This window comes from Puntigrus tetrazona, chromosome 18 (genome assembly GCF_018831695.1).
Source record: "Puntigrus tetrazona isolate hp1 chromosome 18, ASM1883169v1, whole genome shotgun sequence".
Lineage (NCBI taxonomy): Eukaryota > Metazoa > Chordata > Actinopteri > Cypriniformes > Cyprinidae > Puntigrus > Puntigrus tetrazona.
Window position 1 is genome coordinate 12,606,911 of NC_056716.1, and position 26,771 is coordinate 12,633,681.

The 26,771-nt window shown below is 36.9% G+C and overlaps 1 protein-coding gene across 3 annotated transcripts in view; it reads right to left on the bottom strand.

Annotated features, from left to right (window-relative positions):
• The window catches only part of bcl9l (bcl9 like), a 41,065-nt gene that overhangs the window by 11,422 nt on the left and 2,872 nt on the right, over window positions 1–26,771 (bottom strand). For all 3 annotated transcript variants that reach the window (XM_043264213.1, XM_043264214.1, XM_043264211.1), the window contains exons 2-3: window positions 3,781–3,845; window positions 2,619–3,023 (exon numbers count right to left, since the gene is read on the bottom strand). In XM_043264213.1, the coding sequence (XP_043120148.1) occupies window positions 2,619–2,934 (316 nt within the window). In that variant the 5' untranslated portion in view covers window positions 2,935–3,023; window positions 3,781–3,845. The remainder of the gene's footprint in view (window positions 1–2,618; window positions 3,024–3,780; window positions 3,846–26,771) is intronic.

Here is a 26,771-nt window from a genome sequence, read left to right on the forward strand (position 1 = left end):
ATATATATGAAAGAAAAATATATATACATATATATATTATACATATATATATATATATAGGCAATCATATACGCTTCCTGTAATATATATATATATATATATATATATATATCAGGGCTCATATACAATAGTCCAATAGCCATTATATATATATATATATATACATTTCTCTCTAGAATATATATCATTGTACCCTGCACAGATATATATAACAGATATGTGCTTCACATATATCATATATATGTCTCATATACATATATATATTCCATATATATACAATATGTATCCATATATCTGACATATACTTGAATCTCTTTAGAATAGGCTCTTTTGTTACCATATATATATATATACGTCCAGGAGGTTGGCTACAGTCCCATGGATCTTAAATATATATATATACATATATATATATATATATATATATACATAGTGATATGGAGCCATATATATAGGCCCAATATATAGACACTATATGGACACATATACATTGGTCACATATATATATACGTGAGTTATATATATATATCATATATATTATTACTTTTATATATATATACTTTTTCTTTATAATATATATATATACATATATATATATATATATATATATATATATATATATACATATATATATATACACATATACATATACATATACATATATATATATATATATATATATATATATATATATATATATATATATATATATATATATATATATATATATATATACATATATATATACACATATATACATATACACATATACATATATATATATATATATACATATACATATATACATATATATATATATATATATATATATATATATATATATATATAAAATACACATTTTAAAATATGCGTGTATAGTGTATTTATTTCTTTAATATTTTTTTATATTTATATTTTTTAGGTTTTGAAGTCTAATTTTCATTAGTATAATGCAAAGAAAAAAACTACTGTGTACAGTCAATTATTTTGTCCCATTCTAGGAATTTTGTGATCCTCATTTAACCCATCCAGCTATAAAATCTCAGTGGTCTTAAAGTTATTTCTGTACAAAATAATGGACATATTGGGTTTTTTTATTTTGGTGCTGGTGTTAAATATGACACGGACATGTTTTTGTCAGAATCACTAAACCACATAAGGGAACTTGTGTGTGAGTGTGTGTGCGCAGCAAGGGACCTGTTGACATTCAGGAACTTGTTGCATTGAGTCTCCCTCCCCCTCAGTCTCTCCACCACGCTCTATTCTACTTCCTGTCTGAGCGCAGAGCCTCTCTCCACCCTCGCTCAATTAGTGAGTGACACACACACGCACGCACGCACGCACACACACACAAACAACAGGACAACCAACAGGAAAACACAAGCACTTGCGCATATGGCACCGTTCCAGTAGCATAACATCTGATACACGCATATAAGCATGCGCGTGCACACACACACACACACACATGTGCTCAGAAAGGTCAGGGCATTTCGGGTTGCTGAAAACAGCCAGTTTCATCTTTACTGTGTTTCCAGTTAAAAGGGGAATTCCAAAAGTGTGGCCTTTTTGAGAATGTTGATAGAGAGATACAGTGATACATAAGTAAAATGAGTTTGGTTGTGAACTACCTATTGAATATATGTCTATGTCTATGTGTGTGTGTGTGTGTGTGTGTGTGTCTCCCATAGCCTGACTTGAAATTATTGGCATAAAATGCGGTCCTCATGAATTTTCAGCACAAATACTCCAATCAAGTCAAGTCACCTTTATTTATAAAGCACTTTAACAATACAGATCGTGTCGAAGCACTTAAAGTACTTAACAATTTGGAGAATATAGTGTCAGTAACGTATAATGTCGAGATTAATCACTCAATTTTCAGTTAAAAGCATTTTATTAATGAGTTCAGATACGTCAATGTCTAGCTCGGTTCAGTTTCAATAATATCTGTGCGATCAAATAGACAATAATTGCTAGAAATGAAGTGTCCAGTCTCAAGTGTCACATGAACCGTCAAAAATCATTATTAAATGCTACTCCAGAAACATTTAGGCCGGATTTACTAACAGCTTGCACCAACGCAAGCCAATTCAAGTAAATGCAGCTTTTTGACCACTACTGTACTTAAAAAAAATTATAATAATGCTATATTGTAAGTAATTATATTTTAAAATGCTTATAATCAGATGACATCAGTTACTTTTTATACTTGGTCATGTATTATTTACACAATGGCAGTAAATTATTAATAAGGTTTTTTTTTGTTTAGTCCTACCGCTTATTTTAATACAAAAAGTCTTGCACACACCGGTCAGCTGTAACTGCGATTAAGTTAATTTGTCATTTTAATAACTGTATTAATTTTGTCATCGCCTCACAGACTCCCGAAGGTGTTTCCCGGTTTGGGAAATGTTGATGACAAAGAATGGAAATATTTTCTTAGAATCTCAAAGTAACGAAGAAGTCAGAATACGTTACTGATGTGTGTAATCTGTAAAGCTAGTCAGATTGGATCTGATGTTTCCAGAAAGCCCATGCTACTTTGTGTTTAAAGCGTCAGACTGTGGGCGGCCCGTGGACAATCGGTCAAAGCATGAGTGCGGCATTACGCCTACCTTTGGCATCTGGCTCCAAAACAGGGGTGAGTGACTCTCTTTGGTCTCCCGTGTCCATGGAGACGCTCCTTTCCCTCTTTGCCTTGGTCTTCATTATCCCACCAACTCCACCGCCTGATTGGTTGAGGCTCTTCAGTCCAGGGTTGCCAGGAGAAATCTGGTTGGATTTGACTCCATGGTTCCCAGACCCACTGCCCTTTGACCCTTGGTTGCCAGCAGGTCCTTGCTGCTGCGCTTGGTTTACATTGGGGAGCTGCGACTGGGCCCCGCTTGTCACTTGCTTGCCATGATTGGATAGTTTATTTTCAGAGTGCATTTGATTGGCTGGTGATGGAGAGGAAACTGAGGGGGTTGGGTTGCAGCGATATGTTGTGTCCGTCTGTCAGTGAGACTGCAAACAGACAGCTGAAAAGAGAATGAAAAGTGATTGAAAGAGATTGAAAAGTCACTGCCAACAGTAACTCTCTTACCTCATAATAGAGATGATACAAATCCAATTGATCTTTTAACAAACTGTATTTCAAAGATATATGAATATATAACTACAAGTCGGAATGTTTTGCTATAAATCTTAATATAAAGTGTTAATGATTCAAATTATATATTTATATTATAATTAATAAATTATTGTTAAGAATTCAAAAGGTAGGTCTAAATATAGCTTCAAAACATGCAAGACAATTACAAGTGACCAAGAAAAAGCACTTTCAGTTTCTGGGAGTGCTAAGTATAGAAAGTTTACAGACAATCATAGTTATAGGAGTTTCTATTTTAATCAGCATTATCGCCATTTGACAAAACGTGTCTAAGGCTCAGGATGCTGTATATGTGGAGAATAACGCGCGGCAATAAGCCGTTTTTTAAGTGGCATTCATCGTTTTTTTGCTAATAAACTCTTCATGCATAAATGCAAATAATAAACATTTGTCTACAAGTAAATATGAATATATTTTTATAAATGCAAATTGTAAATATATAGATATAATTCTGACCGTATGATTGTAAGACTGTCACTCACTGTGAGAAACTAGCCAGCGCATCAGGAGATTCATTTATTTATTAAACTGTAAATGGCCTTGTACGCGTTTATACCAGACCCAATCTCAGGACACTGAAGGATCGTTTGAAGGGGGTGCCGCAGGTTTGCTGTGGATTTACGCACCTCACTGAGATGAAGGTCCAACAAGCAAGTGCATTCCGACGTCTCCTCACTGCACGCGCACCGATCTGTAACACACACCACACAGGCTTAACTATGCTTTCGTTTCATTCCATTATGACCCATTATCACACAAAAACATTCAAAATATCGAGACGTTTTAGCATGACTGGAAAGCCTTTAAAAGAGCCAGAGAGACTTTTAGAGGTGTAACTGTCCCTTTAAGAAGGAGGCTGCAAATGATGCCCAGAAGTGAGTTTCCTGTTTAATTTGCTCCACCCAGATTGAGCAGAAACCGCAAAAACTCCCCAACTTCAATAATAATATCCATTTTTCATCACAGTTCTTATTTTCCTCTCTATCTATCTATCTATCTCTTTATCATTTCCCACTCCCTCTTCTTCTTGCTTATACAGTCACAAACATATCGGTGTCTGCAAATGAGTAAAAGGTATTTACATATTTTTGAATCTACTATTAATATTTGCAAATTTACATATTTCCTCAAGCTCTGATTTCATCTACGTGCTGGTGGACTCTTGACTAAATTAACCTTTAGCATAAACCCTTTTAACATGTAGTCTTTCACTTCTGAGAGCGGGCTGATGACTCAGCTTGCATGCAGAGGCATGTCCAGTTTTATCCAATCAAACGCTTTCTAGTCTAAAAAATCCCTCCCTATAATAACAATTTACACGATATTCAAATATTTTAAATATTTTTTTAAAATCTAATATTTAAAAAAGCAAACAGACACTAAATGCAAAAGAAGCCCTTTTGTACGCTACCATTTTTAAAAAAAAATCGAATTTTCTAAAAATAATTCTAAAAATAAATAAATTTAAATTAAGCCAAAACTGCACAATTAAGCCAAAATTGTATGATTAGCTGACTTGTTATTATTATTATTATTAATTATTATTGTTATTAATAATAATCATAATAACTTGTTATTGATACATTTCATTCAGTAACAATGTTTTTTTAAATTAAGTTTAAGTTATAAAATAATAACAACAACAACAACATTATTTTACATTGTCTGTCTTTTTTATTCCTTACACAACACTTTTATTTTGAAAGACAACTGCAAGTAGCCCTTACAGCTTTTTGGAGTCTCTCACTACAAGTCTAGGTGCATGCTGAGTTTCTAAATGCACGTTAGTAACCCAAACTCTTAGCAGATGCAGACATGGAGTTCTGAGACGCTGCGGTGGAACATAAGCTGTTCACACGTAAACGAACGCAGTACCGCGCTCCAGTCTAAAACATGCGGCACACATTTAAATCGCAGACGTTTTGATAAATCGCACTATTACGCAATTGCATTGATGGAATTTTGATGAATCACGCAGCCCTAACATCGAGACAAGAACGAAAAAAACCAGTCACCAAACCACTTCAGGGGCTCTTGAAGCTACATTTACAATGGACACCAACTGATCGCATTCCAAGAGTTACCGTAGATCCAGAACTAACACACGCACACACACACACACACACACACACCTCGGCACAGCTGCCAAGACTGAAATGTGCGAAGGATTGGGTTTCTCTCATGTGAATGGAAGAGGAACTACACACAATCCCAACAGCCACCTGCCTTTGTCCATAACCTGCAGAGCTCTCCTGCATGTGCGTGTGTGTGTGTGTGTGTGTGTGTTGAGGGAGTTCCCATGCTGTCATTGCAGGTCTGTCATGTAGACTGTGTGGGAGAGGCATGTGTTACATGTCATACATACAGGTCTGAACAGGACACCGTGACACCTGTTGCACAAGAGACGTTCTCACACACACACACACACACACGCACGCACGCACGCACGCACGCACGCACGCACGCACGCACACAAACCCAATGACACCGTTCATGCAAATGATAAAAAGGCCTTACTTTTCATATTCTTAAACCTAGCAGGGCAGAATAAATTGGGAAAAAATCCAGATAATATAAAAAATAAAATAAAAGTTTGTTTACATATATGTATGTATTTTTATATACATGAATATACACAGTACACACCGATATATTATGTAAACAAAAGCTTTTATTTTGGATGCAATGAATAGTAATTACTCATTTTGACAGTACACATATACAACATTTATTATCTTATTATTAAAATAACAATATTTATTTTGCATTACAATTACTAATACATTTATGTAATTAAATCAAATCTCTCATCACACCGCTATTCCGTTTTATTCTCGAAGGCTTAAAAGCTTGTGCTTTACAATACAATTAAATCTAAAATTGTCATAAACACTTCCAGTCAGACGTAAAGCGTGTCGGTGTCGGTGTCCCACACATATTTCCATCCCAGAAGCATTCAAGCTATTGACCTCAAAAACAAAAAACACACATTATCGGTCCCTCACCAGCACACCTCTGCCCCTCCATCACACTCTCCGTCTCCTCAACGGGGAACTTTTTTTTTTTTTTCCGCTTGCTGCCGTTCACAAACACCCTCTCCTTCCTCAAAGTTATTTGCGCCCTTTCTTCCCCTCCGTCATAAATAACAGACTCTTTCCCCTTCTCCTTCTCTGCGTGTCGTTTCTGTGCCACAGCGGCACCAAACGGATATGCGAAAATAGTTCGATTTCTACATTTTCTGAAAAACACGTGGGTTGGTGTTTACCTGTGCGAAACTCGGCGCTGTGATGGTACGGCTGTTAAAGGGATAGGTCACCCAAAATGAAAATGCGCCATTATTAACTCAACCCCAAGCCATCCGGATCTTTTCGCTTCGTAAGACCTCAACATATCATCGGGAAAGCTTTAGGTATTAATTTAGGTATTTTGTCTGTTTGACTGTATGCATCACCAGAACCACAGTTTCAGCTAAAAATCTCTACTCAAGTAAAACAAAAAAAATGGCCTGAGGGTGATTTACGGTTAATAATACACCTTTACAGTCACTTCACTCTTAGTTAGCGTTCACACAACAGACAATAATAGTCTGTGGATAACAAACGCATGCCGCAGTTTGCTGCCCCTTTAAATGCTCGAGTTCTTTAAAGCTGCCGATTCTGATAGGCGGTCTATGTTTTTATCATGCGTGTAAGTGTTTTAAAGGAATAGTTCACCCAAAACTTTTAATAACCCCTTAATTTACACACTCCCAAGCCATCCTATGACTTCCTTATTTCTGACGAACGTAATCAATTTTTTTAAAAACGTATCCTGGCTCTTCCGAGCTTGCTGGGGCCCTTATTTTGAAGCTCCATAAATCAGATACATCGGTCATTAAATCTAACCTATGCATCTCTGAGGGGTTAACGCGTATCTTCTGAAGCAGATCGATGGGTTCTTGCAACAAATTATTTCTATTTTTAAAAATGATAACTGACCTGTGACTCAATGTATGACGTAAGCCCCCGAGACGTGTAGGTTAGTTTTACGACAGATATATCTAATTTATCTAAGAGTTTCAAAATAAAGGCCACTACCCACCAGCATTAACAAACTTGGAAGAGCCAGAATACATTTTTTTTAAAAACTGTGTCCGTCTGAAAAAAGAAAGTCATATAAACCTAGGGTGGCTTCGGTGAGTGAAATATTGGATAATTTTCATTTTTGGGTGAACTACTCCTTTAAGATTCTGAAAGTGATTCCAGTGACTTGCCGTTTTATGGTCGTCTTGTACCCGCGGTGTTGGTTTCCCTATTTTCATAAAACGAATAGAATTATCAAACTTAGTTAGCATTTTAGTTTTCATAATTGGTGGGAAAAAAAATTTATGCAATGCCATGTGGTTGCCAAGGTGTTCTGGGCTACTTTTAGACATTGTTGTGCTGTTGCCAAGGTGTTTTGTTTTGGGGGGGTTTTATGTATTGTGCCGTTTCTAGGTGTAGTCGGATATATCAGTCGTAAAAAGTATTTATGCATTGTATGTGTTCTTCTGGTGTGTTGAGTGTATATATATATATATGTATATATATATATATATATATATATATATATTACTTATGTTTTTAGCACAAATTATGTGGGACAAGGGAGAGGAAGAGAAAGACAATACACAATTTCTCTTTAAATTGACATTTCAGAGAAGTTCTCACACACACAACCTGCTGGACCCCAATTAGTCATTAACTAAAAGACACACAGTGCTCATCACTCATTAACCCCCAAAGAAAATTCTCTCATGATAATGCATCGCAGCAGCCCTTGCGCTCATCATTTAGCATGGCCAGGTCAGGTCGACTGAGCTAACTATGGTCATTAGCATTAGAGGTTGACCAATATGGTTTTTTAATGGCTGGTGCCAGCGACAGCGATGATTATACATCTCGTCCCTAGCTAAAAACAATTACGCTTTAGCATGCATTTAATCGAGTTCCTATTTTAATAAAAATTAACTTCAATCGTAAACGTCAACGTGCAACTGAAAAAAACATCAATTAAAATCGTGTTTCATGTTTTTTAGATGTTAAAGATTCCCCCAAAATGAAGTACTGATTCATTTTGTCCAATCAAATGCTCTCTAAAATGAGAACGTCTCTCTCCACCCAAAAAATACTTTACTATAATAAAGTGTAGTAACCAGTTTTTGGCACGTTGATTACCATTTTTATAACCAGGAGTTTTACTACAAATACCACGGTTAAACTATGATTGATGTAGCAAAATCACAGAAGATTAGTGGTTACCATGGTTTAACTATAGTTACCATCAGGATTGGAAATCAACTTTTTTTACTCACCAGCCAATTTGGCTACTAGACTTTTAAGGTTACCAGCCGTTCATAATTTCTTCTAGCCAAAAAAAAAAGAAACTCTGTTAGTGATGGGTCAAGGTTAGCCATGTTCAAGTAAGCTATATATGCTACGAAATTAGGCTGTATGTAATATATCACGATGTCTCACGAGTGCAGTATTTGCACTTGACTTACAACTTCTGATTTTAACCGTATTTGACGGGTGTTAACTTTACGCTCGACAGTGGATGTATTTATATCGAAACCTGCAATCTAGTAGTCAACTCGGCTGAGTACTCAACTCTTCACGCCTGTTAAATATTAAAAGGAATGAGCCGTTTGTGTGTCCCGCCTAAACTTCCTGTTTAGCGTTTTTTGTTACATTCGCCAAATTGTGTGTGTGTTAAACCATGGAGTCTACAGAGCAGTCATTACATCAGAGCATCTGAATAACCGTCTTGGAAAACACAAACACACACCTCTTAGAGCAATGAACTGCGCTTGTGAAAGAGAGAGAGATTAGTAAGAGAGAGAGAAAGTGAGATGTGGGAGAAAGCAAACAGAGAAAAACAACAGACAACATCTTAAGAGAATGACCCAGAGAACCCTGTGAAAAGAGCGATTTTTTTTTTCCAACCACTTCTTCTCAAAACTCAGCTATTACCGCTTGGCACTTTGATCCCATTTACAGAGTCCAGAACAAATCAGAAAGAGACTGATCTGAGAAAACAAGAGCTCAAAATGGGAGTTTGTCTCTCACAAATGGCATTTGGATTGAGAACATGAAACTGACGTCAGCTACAGAAACTTTCCAGAGATTCAAGTTTGTGTTTGAAAGAAGCAAAATGAATGTCTGAGACGATTGATTTTTTTGGGGAGGGGGTTTGAAGCACGTGTTTGATGCTCTCACAAAAGAGACGGGGGCTGATGTCATTAGAAGACCACCGACATATAAAGCCCAGGCGGCTAACATGATGAGAGTCAGAACGGATGTTTCCAAGTGTTTGTGTGTGTGCCAAATTAGCCATAATTTGGGGAAAAATCTTAAAATTAACCATGACTTTGTTGTAAAAATTTGTTTAAATTTTATTCATCAAAAATACAACAAATAAATTGTGTTCCGAAGACGAACAAAGCTTTAACGGGTTTGCAACTTTTGATCAATGCAAAAAATTGTCATTTTTGGGTGGAGTAACCTTTAATAGTGAAACTTTTCAACGACGACAAAAATGTAATAATAGTAGGAAAAAAATTAAAAAGATGCCCCGAGGCTATGGACTACAAGAAGAATCTCTTGCACAGGCCAACTGACCTCGAAATATCGTCAAGAGACAAATATTAGCTTTGTGTGACATGTTTTTTTAAATTCTCAAAAATGAGCAGCTGCTGATTATTTCATGAATTGCTACCATTTCAGAAAAAAATCTTGACTTTTCTGCTTAATAAAAGAAGCGGCCACTGTCATGATCATATTTTTACTAAGAAATCGGGTAAAAATTTTGGCAAAAACTCCCAAAAGGTGTCCTATGACCTGATACACTTTTCCCTCCACATATGTAAAAGAATACAGACGTAAACCAAGAGAAAAAAACCCTAATGCTAACCCCCACGCTCTTGCCCATGTAGTTTTGAAATCTAGGAGCAAGTCTCCAACACACACACACACAACTTACACTGTTGCACATTTTTAGCATGCTGAGGTATATTTATAGCTCCAAATGCCCAAAGGAGAGCAGGAGAAAAGTAATAGGAAAATTCTAGGCCCTCTCCTAAGACACACACACACCTCTCGCCCTCTTATACTTGCGTAAACACATAAATCTCTCGCACACATGCACACAGAGACGTACTGTAGGCAATACAGGGTCAATACTGTGACCAAAGTGTGTGACAGAGGAGTTAAACGTTAACAACACACACACAGAGACACACACAGTGAAGGCTTTATGACATCGGCCCCGGCTTAACAAACTACATTTGAGCGCGGCGCCAGTGGAAATGTGGGGAGGGGTGAAAAAAAAAGAGGGAGAGAGAGATGAAGAATGAAAGGGTCTGACGGCCGTCTCTGTCCCGGGCTGTCCACTTAGACTCGCTCTCTCCGGCGGACCAAATTGTTCGTTTCCGAAACAACAAGCTCTTTGACTTTCGCATCTTAACCTCGTCAACGGCGCTGCCCGGATTTAATTCGGTCGAGAAAATGGCGAGAGATGAGAGTTGTTCTCCAGACGGATGACAAGCTTGCGTGGATTGGGGCCTACGATGATGACGTTCTTTTCAGTGTTTATTGAAACAACGTCTAGAGAGCAGATCCTCATGTGACACCACAAATTTTAACAACGCGTTTGGTCGGTCTTAAAATTGCATTTGCGTCACATTTTCGGCAATGGGACGATATTTACGAGTGAAACGTAATGTTCAGCAACTGAAAAAGACGGATGGGACTTGATCGGAAACCGTTCAATCGTTAAAAAGTTATAAACGTTCAGTCATGCGAAATAACGGTGTCATAAAATACACTATTATTCGTCATTTCTGATCACGCCAAAACATGCGTATGGACGCATGACTGAACATTTCGATCTGTTATATACTATTATAGGTAAGGGTTTTGAAAACAAATGCAATAAAGCAGTTTTTGACGCCAGCTCAATTCAACAATCATATAAACTTTATAATACGGGTTTTGCGATATGACAATAAATAGCGTACGTTAAGACGAGGTGGCAGTATTATGAACACGCATGTGTTATACACAAATACATTTGACGCAAAACTATTTAGACTCAGAAACTGCTAGAATGTTTCACAAATTTTTACTATAAAAAAAAAATCTACTACAAAAATCTGTGCTCTATTTATAAATGAGCAAATTATTATACTTTATGGTCATCTAAACTTTAAAAAAAATGCACAAATGAAATATGGAGCATAAAATGTTTTCAGGCATTAACAAGGCTGTTGAAAAACAAACAAAGCCACGATTTTCCGGTAAACGTTCTTGACCAACTTCTGCCAACTATTACGCTTCCCGCAAATAAACTGCAGGTTTTGTGCAAATAAACGCACTCCGTCAGAGCTGTCACTCACACACTTCATGTGATGAACGTTTACATGCATGCACGACGTCAACCGTCTCCTATTTGGCTCAGAGTTCAAATGGTCAGCGCTCACTGTGCTTTTAATCCCACTCCATCGCCTGATGGCGAGACCTTTGCTCATGCTAACGAGTGCTATAAAGGAAAGTTAAACACGCTCGATCCGACGGCCACGCTGAAAGCTCTAATCATTCACCTGCTACCGGCATTTACCGGCGTCCAGGCACAAGTGAGCGTTCACCGCCGCCAATCAGGCCTTTTACAGCCTAGAAATGTGATCTGATCTTTAATTAGAAAAACAAATAGGATTATTATTGTCATCGCTGACCTGTTTTGCGCAAAGGTCACATCAAATTATTTCAGAATTCGGGTGCGGATATTTGTTGCAAAATGCTGTCAAGAAACCTTTATAACTCACTTTCTTCGATTAAATATTAATAAATGAATAAATGTTTAGTTTACTGACTAGTACGCTTGTCAGTGACCGAGTCAGCTGGTTTGAGATTAGTATTCATTTCATTAACACATTCATTTTAGATGTTTAGGAATGTGCAAAAAATAGCGCATTAATCACTTACATAACAAAAGTTTTTGTTTACATATGTTTACATTTTTTAAAGGCAAGTCATTGCAATCGATGTACTTTAGCTTCATTTAATTAAAAAAAATATTATATAGCATTTTTATTTCAATGTACTTAACACAAAATTTGGTGTTTCTTGCATAGAGTTATCTTAGAGATTCTGAAGAAATACATAACATGCACAAAAAAAGCTTTTGCATCCTAAAGCCACAAAAAAAAAAAAAAAAAAAAAAACTCATTTTACAAAATGTCTCCTTTTTAATACAGAGGAAAAAGTAATATTATAATACTGTACTAGAGAAGAAAAATATATACAAAAATGATGAACAAAGAAACTTTTGTGATGCTTTTAAATCACGCTTTCACATCCCGAACCCGTTCAAAACCAAATAATGAATTCATTCAAACAATTAGGAATAATTACAAATTTCTAAATATCTCCTTTCGTACTCTACACAGACGAAATCAACGTGAACAACTGGAAACATGTAGGTGATTTAAAACAATTGAATTAGAACAAACTGAGTGACGATTAGCTTCACTTTGAGAAAAAACGAGAAAAAAAACGCCAGTAACTGAATTAGTCAGGATTGAGCACGCTAATAGCGCTACGGTGTAAAATCTCGCCCCACACCCAGATTACAACCGATGACTCAGCGCTCGCCAGAACAGCGACTCATCAGAACGAGAGAAAGACTTAGAGGTATAATTGTTCGAAGTCGGGATCGTGTCTTGTTTGAACATGAAACTTGCCGAGCCGAAACCCGATTTCCCACACGTCAGCCGAAAGCACCCGACTCAAACGTGCTTTTCATTCTGCGCCTGACTAACGCGGTCACTCTCTCTCTCTCTCTCGCACAAACGGTGACTAACACACTTTCTCGCTTTCCTTAATTTCTTCCCTTCCTCCGCGGAGGGGACCGCTCCCCCTCCCCGTCGCTCTCTATTTCTGTCTCGGTATGTGTTCCGCTCGTTCCCTAATGAAGTGTGTGAAGAGGGAGCCATTAAACACGTTTTAAACCATGTTCAAACCCATTATTCATGCTGCCTGTAGGATCGCATTTGACATTTGACTGAGCATCAATTATGTTTGACAGCTCTATAAATGATACACAAAGGACTTGTTGGCGGGGCTTGCTGAGGCGAGCATTACAATTACTATTGCTCATACTTAGGGTTTAGGGTTTCGTCAAAAGCTGAACTCTATGTATTAAACTTCGTAATAGTACGGCCCGTTGAGAAGAGCGACTGGAGTCGGGACAAAGAAACTGGCATAACATATCTAGGAATTCCTCAAGTTAAAGGAATAATTCGCCCAGAAGTGAAAATTCTGCCATTTTGTCAAGTAGTTCCAAATTTGTATGAATGTATTTGTTCTGGCAAACACAAAAAGGAAGACATTTTGAAGACATTTTGTAACCATAGTACATAAAAAAATAAAAATACTATGGAAGTCAATGGTGACCCCTCCTTTTTTTTTTTCTTTTTTTTTTAATATCTTCATTTGCGTTCGGCAGAATAAAGAAATTTATACAGGTTCGAAACTACTTCAGGGTGAGTACATGATGACAGAATTTTCATTTTTGGTTGAACTGTTCCTTTCATTTAGATTTTTCGATCAAAATTAATTTGTAAATACAGTTCAGTTTCATTTAGCTTCAGCAGTGCGATGTTTGAGATTTATTCTTTGTTTCATGAACAAAGTCGTCTGTAATATTTTAGATTTTAAAATTCAAAAAAAGGAAAAGGCAAACGTTAAAATAAAATATAAATGAGTCGTTTAAACAAGTTCTGTGAACCATTTCACATTAATAATATAAACTAAAATCGCGAATGAATCATTTAAACTAGTTATGGGAGCCATTTCATATTAATAAATAAAATAAAATAAAAAATAAAATAGTGGGTGAATAATTTTTTTATGAATGAGTTATGTTAATCATGTCATACTGATGACTAAAATAACGAAATTAAATAACAAAACAAATTTAAATTAAATAAAACCGAATGAATCATTTAAACCAGTGCTGTCAACCATTTGATACTGATTAAATAAAAATGAAAAATTGTGAATGAATCTTTTAAACAAGTTCTGTGAACCATCTGATTAGGTAAAAAAAATGTGAATGAATAATTTAAACAAGTTCTGTGAACCGTTTGATAAAACCAAACCAAATAAAACAGAAAAGTCGTGAATTAATTATTTAAACAAGTTCCGTGAACCATTTCTTATTGATCGGATTCATAACTGAATGGAACAAGCCTATTAAAAAAAAAAAGGAAATAAATAAAAACAATAAGAAAATAAAATGAGATAACGAATCAACAACAGAAAAGAACCAAAATAAAAATAAAAAAAAAAGGATATTTGCATTTAGTCTTAAATCCACTCTGTTGTCATTCATTGTGATGTAAAACCATGTAACAGCCAATGGAAATGCATCATCGCCCCATTCTAGAAAAGACTGTTATTGGAGGCGGGAAAAAGCCTTGCTCGGCTGTTCGATTTGCAGGCATTTTGCGGCCTGTCAGCCACAAAACATGGGCGGCTCACTGGATTGAGTGCGTTTTCAACCGAATCTCTGCATCAATCGACTTCTGCAGGTAGGATGTGTTACCCCATGCTGATCACAGATGAAAATAACAGCTAAATATTGCTGTTAAATTCATTTAGTCTTTAGTTTTACATACGTTTAGCGTCTGATTTGCCTTCAATCGATCGTTAACTGCAAAGTTTGAGCATCTCAAAGCTAGAATACACTACACTTACAAAATCGGAAAGGTTTTTAAAACGCTAGGCCGTTTACCGTGTACCGACACCATCAGACTTTAAAGCTCAACAAACTTGCGCCTTGTTGCTAGGAGACGCATGACAAAACTTGTTGTAAAATCGCGTAGTCTGTTCCAGGCTTAAGGAAGCGGATGAAACTCCCAGCAACACCCTTGAAAAGCTGCTGGGAGAGCTGAAAAGTTTCCGGGAAGAAGCAGCAGCGCAGCACCTTCACCGAGGAAACCTGGGCTAGAGGTCAGAAGGTCACAGAATTCTCTCTCCTGCTGAATCGCGTCCGAACGCAATGCGTCTTAGATGCCTCGAACATAAATGTTGCGTAACTAGCCTAACGCGATAGAGCCGAAACACTCCCAGTCCAGCCTTTAGCAAAAAAGGGGTTTTCGTCACAATAGAGGGTTTACCTAGACACCGACAGTGGGAAGTTTCTATCTAGTAATTTTCTCTCTCTGTCCAGCCGTGTGCCTTCCCTCTTCAGTCAGTCCATTGTTCCACGGCTGCAACGGGCCGTTTGTTTTTCAGTCGCCTGTTGTCGTGGGAGTGAGCGCGGCGCAGTTTGGAGCAGAACAAAAGGTCACGAGAGTGCAGCCACCGTATGCGCAAGAAGGCTGCTACAGTTCGCCAGGTGAGAGAGCGTGCGACTTCATTAGAAGACTTTATTCTCCCGTCCTCCAGGAGACGCTTGGTGCATTTCGGAAGCGCTGAGACTTTAGGACGCCAACCGCGGGCTGTGTGCGTCAACAGCTCTCTCGTTTGCACTGATCTAATTATCTTCTGAATGTTTCACCGTCCGAAGCCTTGCGTCACAGAAAGCCATCTTGAAGACGCTAATCAGCGTAATTTTTTTTTTTGATGATACAGACCAAAAAATTCCGGTGGCTTTTCCAATCATCGTTCACTCGAAATTGAAAAGTCTTGAATCGCTCGCCCTGAATATTTCAGGAATATAATAAATTGTGTTATGGAGAAGAACAAAAGTAAACGTATGAAATGATGGTCAGTAATTACATTTTTTTTTTTTTTTTGGTGAACTATAAAATAAAATAAAATGAATTAAATTAAATTAAATAAAAAATTTTTATTAAATATATTAAAATTAAAATACATTAAAATTAATTTAAAAATAATTTTAAATTAAATTAAATTAAATTAAATATATTTTACAGCTGTGTCAGTATAGGCCAGCTCCAAAAATGCTCTTTGACTGCATGTACAATATTTGATATTGACATTTTGGGATTCACTTTTCAACTCAAAATAGTTTATAACATGTCAAAGTCAAACAGCTGTCCAAAAAAGTGTTAGGTACTAGGATTTATGTGTTACATTAAACATTTATAATGTCTTTGAATAAATAAAAGCATGAATAAATAAAAAGGTGACAAGAAGATTTGTTTCGCCATAAAATGATCATCTTCCTGTCTAAAAAGAAAGGAAAAGCTCTAAAATAGAGAAGCCATGGGGACAAAATCTGTCAGTCACGTATCTGAATGTGAATAGATGCACATTAAAATGTTTATTCTCTTGAAAAAGAATTCTCCTTGTTCTTTTGAAATAAAGGAACCTGATGCACAGACATATGCTCTGAAAGATTTAAAGAACAATCGCTTTAGACTAAGATATCGTGACATCACGACCGTGAACAAATACTACATCAACACGGTGCAGTCACTTTAAAGATTTGGAGAAATCGAGCACAGCATGACTTGCTCACCAATGAATCCACTGCAGTGAATGGGTGCCGTCAGAATGAGAGTGCAAACAGCTGATATCACATCAACATCCCTCCACATATTTGTTAAAAGCAGTTTTCGCTCGATCTGTGCATCTTTTTATCTCCTGATTCAGAAGATGCGACTTGTTCACTTGACAAAGTAATATGCGCTACGGATAGAGGACTCATATCTCAGCCAGAAAGTAAAGCCAGAAGATTACATTTCTTAATGATGCATTTATTACAAACATGCAGCTTTTTGCTTAAAAAAAAGTTGATTGTTGAGTGAATACCTAGTGGATCGGTGTGATGTTTTCATGCGCTGGACTCTCATTCTGACGGCACCCATTCACTGCAGAGGATCTATTGGTGAGCAAGTGACGCAATGCTACATTCATACACTAGTTCTAATTGATTTCGGATGATTTCGGATAGTCTGAGAGTGGGTCGAATTTGAGCAAATAATCATTTTTGTGGTTTATTGAAAGTATAAGGGAGAAAGTGAGATAGATCCTATGAAACTACTCGGTCCAACATCTGCATCAGCACAAAGTATGCTTCTGGCCTTCGAGGAGACTCCAAGTATACACTGAACATCCGAGACACCCTGCTGAACAACTACGATAAATAACATAATCAACAACAGCTCACGACAAATTATAATCACTTTCAAACTTCTTATTCAGCGTCAGGTGATTACTTTTCTCAAAAGCCAATTTGGTAATTATCTTTAATTACCGAAAGCTTCTCTTCCAGTTTCTTGAGAATCAGCTGGAAATGTGCACCTCATGCCAGGATATTTGCAAATGCAAACTAATCGTAATCATGTTGTAATAAACATGATTGGCATTTACAAAACAAAAAAAAAAAAAGAAAGGAGATCCAAAAGACACTTTAGAGCGAAATGAACATAACTTAAGAGACGCGCACTTGTTCTAGGTGCAGTGCATTGTGGGACTTCGCGCAGGTGAAAGCCAAATAAAAAATAAAAATCGGCCTGTTGGGGGTTTAGGCAGGTTGCTGTGGCAACTACGCAGGACACGGGTCTTGGCAAATGAAAGCAACGTGAGAGAAGAGTGAAGAACGCGAGGCCTAAAGCGGGCTGGATGACGAGGACACAACAACAAACACAGAGACCGAGAACGGACGCAGTCAGGGGGAAATTATCTCGCAGCCGGGCTTGTTTGAAAACACTGGCCATGCCCCTGCGCCAAGAAACAATGCCACGACAGAGTGAAAGAATACTGTTTATTTAAAAGGGAGGGAGGACAGACTGCAGCAGACTGAAGAAGGGAAACAAAGGAGGAGGAGTGAAGCAATCAAAGGCAAAGAAGCCAATACACACACCCTCACAGATACGGCCTGAGAAACTGTTCAAGGAATAGTTTGATCCAAAATGAAATTTTGTTGTCACTTACACACCTGTATGCTTCTTGATTTTCTTGTGAAATATAAAAGGATCATGTTTTAAGAGACACATATATTCAACAATAGCATAATATATATATATATATATATATTTTTTTTTTTTTTATTGCATGTCTCAAGAACAAAATCCGATGTCTCAGCTGGCTTAACACATCTAACTGCACCATATTTTGGTTTATATGCATATTTTATAATGTACATTATAGACTTGTTTTTTTGATGTTTTTGTATTAAATATCTTGAAGCGGCTTTTGTATTCCTCGGAAGACTAGAAAAAAGGGTTTGAATTTTTATTTTTATTCTGTCCTTTATTCCGATTCTTTTTTTTTTTTTAATTATTCAAATTCTCACAATAAAGCATTGGAATTCATTTCGAAACTAATTCGTTAAAAAGAATTGGCATAAAAGAAAAAAAAAAAAAAAAAAAAAAAAGATTCAAACAATTTTTTGTTTTTTTTTTTTTTTGGAACATGTGTTATGTATATTATTATTAAGAGTTTCATGGCTTTTTAAGTGTTTATTATTTTCTATTACTGTTCCACACCTGCAAAACACCACTGCATTTTTTTTTTTTCTAAATAACAAAAATTCAATAGGACTATCGGTGCAGATTAATTTTTACAGCCTTCTTTGATCATATTTACCAAGGCTCCGATATCTTTGAGCGGCACTGCATGTGGGCATTAGGTGAGCAAATAGGTTTCTTGTAAGCAGAAATTTGTCAAACCCAGCAAGCAAAATAAATTACATTTGCAATGTCAATCAGCAGGATAAAATGAACCAAAAACGTAAAATTACTGTTAAATTACAGTAACCTACTGCAATAAGATTTAAGTTTACAGTGATGGTAGAAACTATCCAAGTGTATGCGTGAATTAAGTACTAGACATGACAGTTTACAAGTGAAACATTTTAATTATATTTCCAAAAACATAAAATAATAAAGATATTTTAAGTCTGTTAAGATTACTGTGCATTATAACATGCATTTCCGTGCACATTATTTGCATAGTCTTAAAAACATGTGCATAAGTAATAATGTCATTTTATGTATATTAGTGCGCGTGCATTAAAATGTTGCATTAGTTCTTTTGTTAATTCTGCGGAAAACATAAATGGATTATTTTACAGCTCTGTAAAGTATTAAGTGTCCTTTCCCTAACGACACCAAACGGAATTGTCAATTTTTTTTCATATAATGTTCGCATGAGCACCAAACGCTCCCCCTGTCTGTTACTGGACGGATGAACAGATCCACTGGCTGGGAGAGAGAGAGAGAGCGAGAGAGGGCGGGCAGTACATACAGCATAAACAGATTGTCATGGCCACAGAACAGTGTGTGCAGTGACTGAGGCTGCAGTCCCTCGGTGAGCTCTGCAGTCTCTTTCTCTATTTCATTCTCTCTCTGTGAAGACAGGGAAGAGCTCGGCTCGCTTCGCACGGGGGTCAAGGGTTGTATCTTTTCCAACACACTCTGGGCCATCAGCCAACTAGAGCAAGGAAAAAAAGAGCAAATTGCAGCGGCAGCACAAACAGACAGGAGATGGTGAGATGGGGAGAGAGAGAGAGAGAGACGTGGAGGTACAGTCTCTGTGCTGTAGATCTAGTAGAGACAGAGACACAGAGAGAGACAGAGACAGAGAGAGAGAGAGACAGACAGAGACACAGAGAGAGAGAGAGAGAGAGAGAGAGAGAGAGAGAGAGAGAGAGACAGAGAGAGAGAGAGAGAGAGAGAGAGAGAGAGAGAGAGAGAGAGAGAGACAGAGACACAGAGAGAGAGAGAGAGAGAGAGAGAGAGAGAGAGAGACAGAGAGAGAGAGAAACAGAGATAGAGACAGAGAGAGAGAGAGAGAGAGAGAGAGAGAAAGAGAGCGACAGAGAGAGAGAGAGAGAGACAGAAACAGAGAGACACAGAGACAGAGAGAGAGAGAGAGACCAAGAGAGAGACAGAGAGAAAGAGAAAGAGAGAGAGACAGAGAGAGAGAGAGAGAGAGAGAAAAACGAGACATGCAAGTGAAAACTAGATTTGTTCATCTCTGAAGAAGAACGTCACTGCCACAGTGCCAGGATGTTTCTGTTTTTTATGATATTCTGGTTTGCTAATATGCTAAATAAATAGTTTGTTTCAATCTCCAAAAAAACCTGTAATCAGGTCAATAACTAAAGAAAGAACTATGTAACATTTTACAACATAAAAGGTCAAATTTTCGGATATTTTAGGTGGTCCTCTCTACGATATAAATATTTTTAAATATTCAAATATTTCATATTTTAACTAGTGCCGTTAAAGTAATAATTGTGATGAATCGCTTCCAAAATAAATGTTTCGTTTACATTATGTGTGTGTGAACAGTGTTTATTTATTATGTATATGTAGGTATACACACAGTATATATTTTGAAATTATTTCCATATATATACAATAATATAAATGTATATACATATATATATATATATATATATATATATATATATATATATATATATATATATATATATATATATATATATATATATATATTAAATATACAAACATAAAATCTAAAATATAAACAAAAATATATACATACATTTGTGTGTATTTATATATACATAAATACACAGTACACACTCATATTATGCACACAAAAATTTTTATTTTGGATTTGGTTAATCACTTGTATATACACATGCATGTATATATTTAAGAAAAATACGTTATGTTTATACGTTAATTATATTTGTATATGATGTCAATTATAGGAAGATAAATATATACATGTAAATATTCTCAAAATATATGCTGTATGTGTGTGTATATATACACATAATAAATATGCACAATACACACAGATATATTACGCAAACAAAAAACGTTTATATAACACCCTTTTTTCTAAAGAAATTCTTATCGAGGTTTTCAGAGTTTATGCCTAAAAAACTAAAACAATATTTTAGCCAATTAAAAATATGCTTATCATAAAAAAAAGGTTTATTCAAGTCACTGAGGGTGTAGTTTTTTTATGCATTTTTAAATACAAATGAATAAATACCAAGAAAAATAGAGTGTCATGTCTCTGACCCAATATCAAAAAGCCTTTGACAATTTTATTATTAGTAATATTTAGTTTTTCACTATTTTTACAAGAAAACTGATATTTGAAAGGGCTTTGAAATGAATGTTTTCCCATGTTGTTGTTGCATTGCGCACACCAAGACTTTTAACTGCTGCACAATTCCAGGTCCCTGTGAATCTAACTTAACACCGCGAGTGCCGACAATCATCATTGCAGGGGAACGAATACGATAAATTGTCTCTTAAGAGAGAAACTGCACTTTATCGCTGGCCCGTGAAGTTAAATATTTAAGTTTTAAATTAAACCAGTATACACGCACTCCAGCCAATTGCAGCACTGGAGGAGCAAACTCAACAGGAATCTTGTACACACACACACACACACACAGTAATTTCCATTCCACCTTAAATGTAGGGCAAAGTTCTAGCTCGATCCAGCCAAAGAGTTTGCACTAAAGGAAAAAAAAAAAAGGCTTGTTGTGTTGACTGCGGAGTGTTCCGAGCCTCACAGCTGGGTGCTGTTGTTTTCGGCGTGCTGAAAGCTTCTCGATATCACATTATTCTTTCATAGCTCACCTTAGCGCCGCGACTTGTAACTCATCTGGAAGCTCAGATCACCTGAGCAGATAACAAACACTTTGTTCCAAACACTGGAGCTTACGGTCCTTCCAACGCGCTACAAACGGCCCAAAACACAGATCTACGATTGATGAAACATTTCACTTTCCTGCTGCCCGACCAGTGATCAGACGGATTACGTCACTGCCTCGTAAAACCGTTGTTTTTTTCTGACCAGGTGATGCTGTGGTGGTGCGTTCGTGGTTCTGTGACGTAACGCGGAGCTGCGGTGGTTCATGTTTTTAGTGTGCTCGATGTAAATATACTTTCCCTGGACGCCTGTCTGCGTCCCTGAGAGGATGCGCTGCTCCTCAAACAACATGAAAGCAGATGGTAGCACAGGGACAAACGGCGTCCCTTAGCAGAGGTGATCTGAAGTGTGGCATCACGCGGTCTCAGGTGAGAGGCCATATGTTAGGCTGTGAAGCGTTTGCACGGGCCAGAACTAAGAGGTCCGCTTCGGTTCTGCAGTGGAGGAAAATATGTGCTATTAGCAAAAAGTCCATTCGTGGATGAACACCCGGTCTCTATTTTCCAAGTCAAAATTATATATTATTACATATAACTTTAACACTTAAACAGATTTTCCCCAAAATCTTTACTGTAAAAATGATCTGAACATCTGCTACTCTCAGGACATACAAGATTTAGATGAAGAGTATGTTTCAATGTAAACGATTTGGAGAATTACATCACTCTGCAGTGAATGGGTGCCGTCAGAATGAGAGCCAAAACAGCTGATAAAAACATCCCAATAATCTACAAGCGATCCACACGACCCCAGTTCATCACTCAGCAACATCTTGTGAAGTGAAAGGCTGCATGCTTTGAAACAATAACTTCGAAACTGTGATTTCCAGCTCTACGAAAGCTCTCGAATGAAGATTTGTTTTTACTGGAATCCGTTTCCTGACCATTCATCGAAAGCTCACGCAATCCAAAGTTCACAAAGGCAATCCGTACAGACTCGGAAGATTAATCCCTCGGCTCATTCATTAACGTTAACCAACACGCATCCATCAAGCTCATAAAGCATGTTAAACACAGAAGCACTTAATGCGTCGCTGAACAATCAGATCTCTGTCAACAGGTTGGTCTGGTTGCGTGTATGCAGCACATGGAAATCATACTTTTAACACTCGCCTCTCAAAATATTCCACATATGACTTCCATTTTTAGAAACGAAAGCTGTGCCTTTATACATTAAAAAGTTCTTCATATTTAAATTATACATTAAATATAAAATTAGATATAAAACTAAAATTATAATGGAATTAAGTGTACATAATTGACTATAATTAGAAGTAGCATTACATTTTTCAACATTTTACAAAAATGTTGAGCGACTGACCTTTCTGAAATGATATGTCACGTGAGTAACCAAGGCAACCAGACATTTCCATCTGTGTCACACTAGTAAATTCAGATTTATAATGTCTCCCCACCTACTTTTTTGGGTTTTCCTATGCCCCTTTCTAGTGTTTGTGGTGCTCGATCAGTATCCAGCTCGTGTCAGTCAGTGATCTCACTTCCTGCACACCCCCCATCGTTTCCCCACTCATCTCTATAAATCATGGTCAAAAAGAATCTGAAGAATTCAAGCGCTTTATCGGATAAATGTTCCTTCTGGCTAAAATGTGACATCACAACGCAGTCTGGTCTAGTTCCTTAAAGCAGTTGTTTATCCTGTACTGTTTCCACAGAAGCAGAACTGAATTGTAGGTTTGAACTTGAGGTCAACTCAGGTCATTCTAACCACACTCAGTTCCTCAGCAACGAGTGTCCAGGAAGAACGTTTTTCTGTAACACACAAACCAGGGCCTAAAGCCTTCTAAATTTATAGCCTTCTAAGTTTCATAGAGATGAGATATATATATACACACACACACACACACAAGTCAGCAATTGAAGTACATCAAAAAAGTTGATCCAAGTTGTCCTAAGACAAGAACAGGTATTGCTTTGTTTTTGATGAACATTGATGAAAGGTTTGATCCACTTCTAATGTTAACTAATATACTACTATATACACACATACATATATATACATATTACATATACATATTACATATACATATATATATATATACATATACGTGTGTGTGTGTGTGTGTGTGTGTGTGAGTCTGAAAATAATTAATCTCATCCTTAAAGACAACTATAAATATGGAATTATTAAGTCGATTGCTCTGTAAAAATGTGTAAACACTGCTCTGTTTATCTAAGAATCCCAACTAGCCTGACACAGCAACATTGACTGCATCAGTGGTGTGAGTTCGAGTGGACTATCTGCTTGTTTAACCAATGACAGAGGCGGGGAGTGTTCAGAAACCTGTTTGCGGAGACTTTTCAGAGCGACTGTACAAAAGAGGTCATGCGAAAAAAAGCCCTTATGTGGAAATGGTATGGGCGTGCGTTATGCTAATTAAGTAACTGTATGCACACCCTCTCTTATTAAGTACAATCCAGATTTCACAGCTTGTAGTAGAAAAACATTTGCTTGCATACACACTCGAATGTTTGCATGAGAAACAAAGACAGCAACATGCTGTATAGGAGTGTTCACAATAATTAAATTATTATTATTTATATATATATATATTATATATATATATATATATATATATATATATATATATATATATATATATATATATATATATATATATAAAATTATATGTATTTTTTTATCATTTGCTAAGCTCTTAAAACATACTGTTGCATTCCTATCATTTTACTATACTTTTATTTGTTTACAAAAAATTATATAATATATACACTGCCATAATATGGGTGCGTACATTTTAATCAAGGCTGTAAATATTATTTAAATATATTTTACGAAAATTTGTTCAAAAAGTATCAAATACTGTATGTGTTTTTTTAGCAAGTTGCACCACATGACATTTTACAATTAAATTCCCCCGCCTTAAATGAGCAACTCCTTAACAGATGTTCTCCTTGCGTTCTTTCCTGATTTATACATCGTGATACATTTAAGAAATAATAAATGCATCTATGAAGGTACTACTACAGTTTTCTTTTTGTAATAAGGTTTTTTTTCTTATTACGGTATCAGGACGGTCGTACCACCCTGACAATTTTGGCTCTCAAAAGTGATCAAAAAACGAATTTAAATGAAGTGTATTCAAGTCACTGTGTGCATTTTTGCAGGATAAATGAGATGTAATTGGTGTCACGTAACTGCAGAATTATTTGTAAATGAGGACTGGTGTCTCAAATCGAATTATGTCGAGTAAACACCTACCAACGCACTGTGACTATGCAAAGGCGGCAGGATGAAGGGTCGCACATAGGTGGGCGAATTTCCTAAACAAAACCAGCACACCATCACCTCGATTCGAGCTTGACGTCACATTACCCCCCCATCTCCGTGACGTTACAACCGAAGCTTTAACGCTATAGATTATCTAGATCATTTTAAAGCCAGATCCCTCGAGCGCTTCGCTCTGAAACACTCGCTGATGTCTACGAGGTGTTGAGCCAATGTGGGGCAGAGCACGCTGTGAGCCTTGAGCCTCAAAGACAATTCAGATCAAGTTGCAAACTCTGTGAGCTTCTAAAAATAGCGTGGTAGGATATCACGCTCACAGCACTAGCTAATGGCCTGTGTGGCCAGTGGGCTAAAGAGCAGCCAAACACTGCCAGAATACACTTCACACATTCTCTCTCACCGCTCACACTGCTGACTACTACTGACGGTCTGTCGGGTTCTTATGATGGAGGAAAAAAAATCGGGAAAAGACGCGTTTAATTTAAACAGACCTCTGTGCCAAAACTATCAGGAGAAACCGCAAGATTATCAGCTCCGACCGATCCGGGGTCAGCTCATAGTATCGCTATCTCCGCCTCTATCACGCACACCGCTAACTTAATCAGCTTGCGTCACAGAGGCCCTGGAGATCTGACAGGAAAAAGAGAATTAGGGGAACATGGGTAGCACCCTTCAGCGAGCGGGTTTGAACCCATACGAAGAACGAAAGCCATTTTATTTCTTAACGCACGTTATTTAAAATGGAAAAATGGTCAAAAAAATCATCGCGCTCTGCCTCTGAAGCTACGTTTTTTGCGTGATGTCATCAAGCCCCACTTTCGCAATCCAATCAATCCACAATAGATTAAATCAAGACCCAGTGCACTTTTCTCACCAAATAACCCATTTTGCTCGGGAATATCTCAACCCCAAAATTAATTTTTTGTGTTTGCCTGCTCACCCAATCCTGCATGACAGTCTTCAATCTGAAAAATAAAGCTCCACGAAGAGCTTTTAACAGCCATGGAATCTTTTCATTGGACAAAAGGTTCTTTTTTTAGTTCTTCAGACTAAAAAAAACAAATGTTCCTTTTAAGAACCGCTCACTGTTCAAGGTTCTTTAGGGAACCAAAAATGGTTCTTCTATGGTATCAATGGGGAAAAAAATGGCCCTTCCATAAAACGGAAGACATTTTCCACACATTGAAAGTAAATGAGGGTTTAATAAACCTTATCTTGACGTTTTGTACATCGCTTCTGAATTGGAACGTAGCTGGAAAGCAAAAGGCGATGTAGCGCACCAGTCTTATAAATCTGTATTTGGTGCGAAGCAGGCCCGTCTATCTCTGCAGAATAATTGAGTTCCAAAGTTGACAATGGTTGAATTATTCCTTCAAGTCAAGTCACGCCAACATCAAAAAAGCGCTTGCAGTCAAGATAAATACGACTACTACTTCTTTGAAAAGGTCACCAAATTGTTTTAGATTCTCCAATAAATCAATAATGTGATTTTCCACAACAATATCTGATAATGTACCGAGCTACAGTGATGCCAAAAAACACTTGTCCCCTTAAAACACTTCTGCAATTTTACTCCATTAGAGCATAACTTTCCATATTTACCATGAACTAACAGTGTGCAGGATTATTGTTTTTATGAATTGTATTAGACTCAATTCGACACAGTGTATTATTGTTGTTGCGAAACAAGAACTATACTTCACTAAATCACGTTG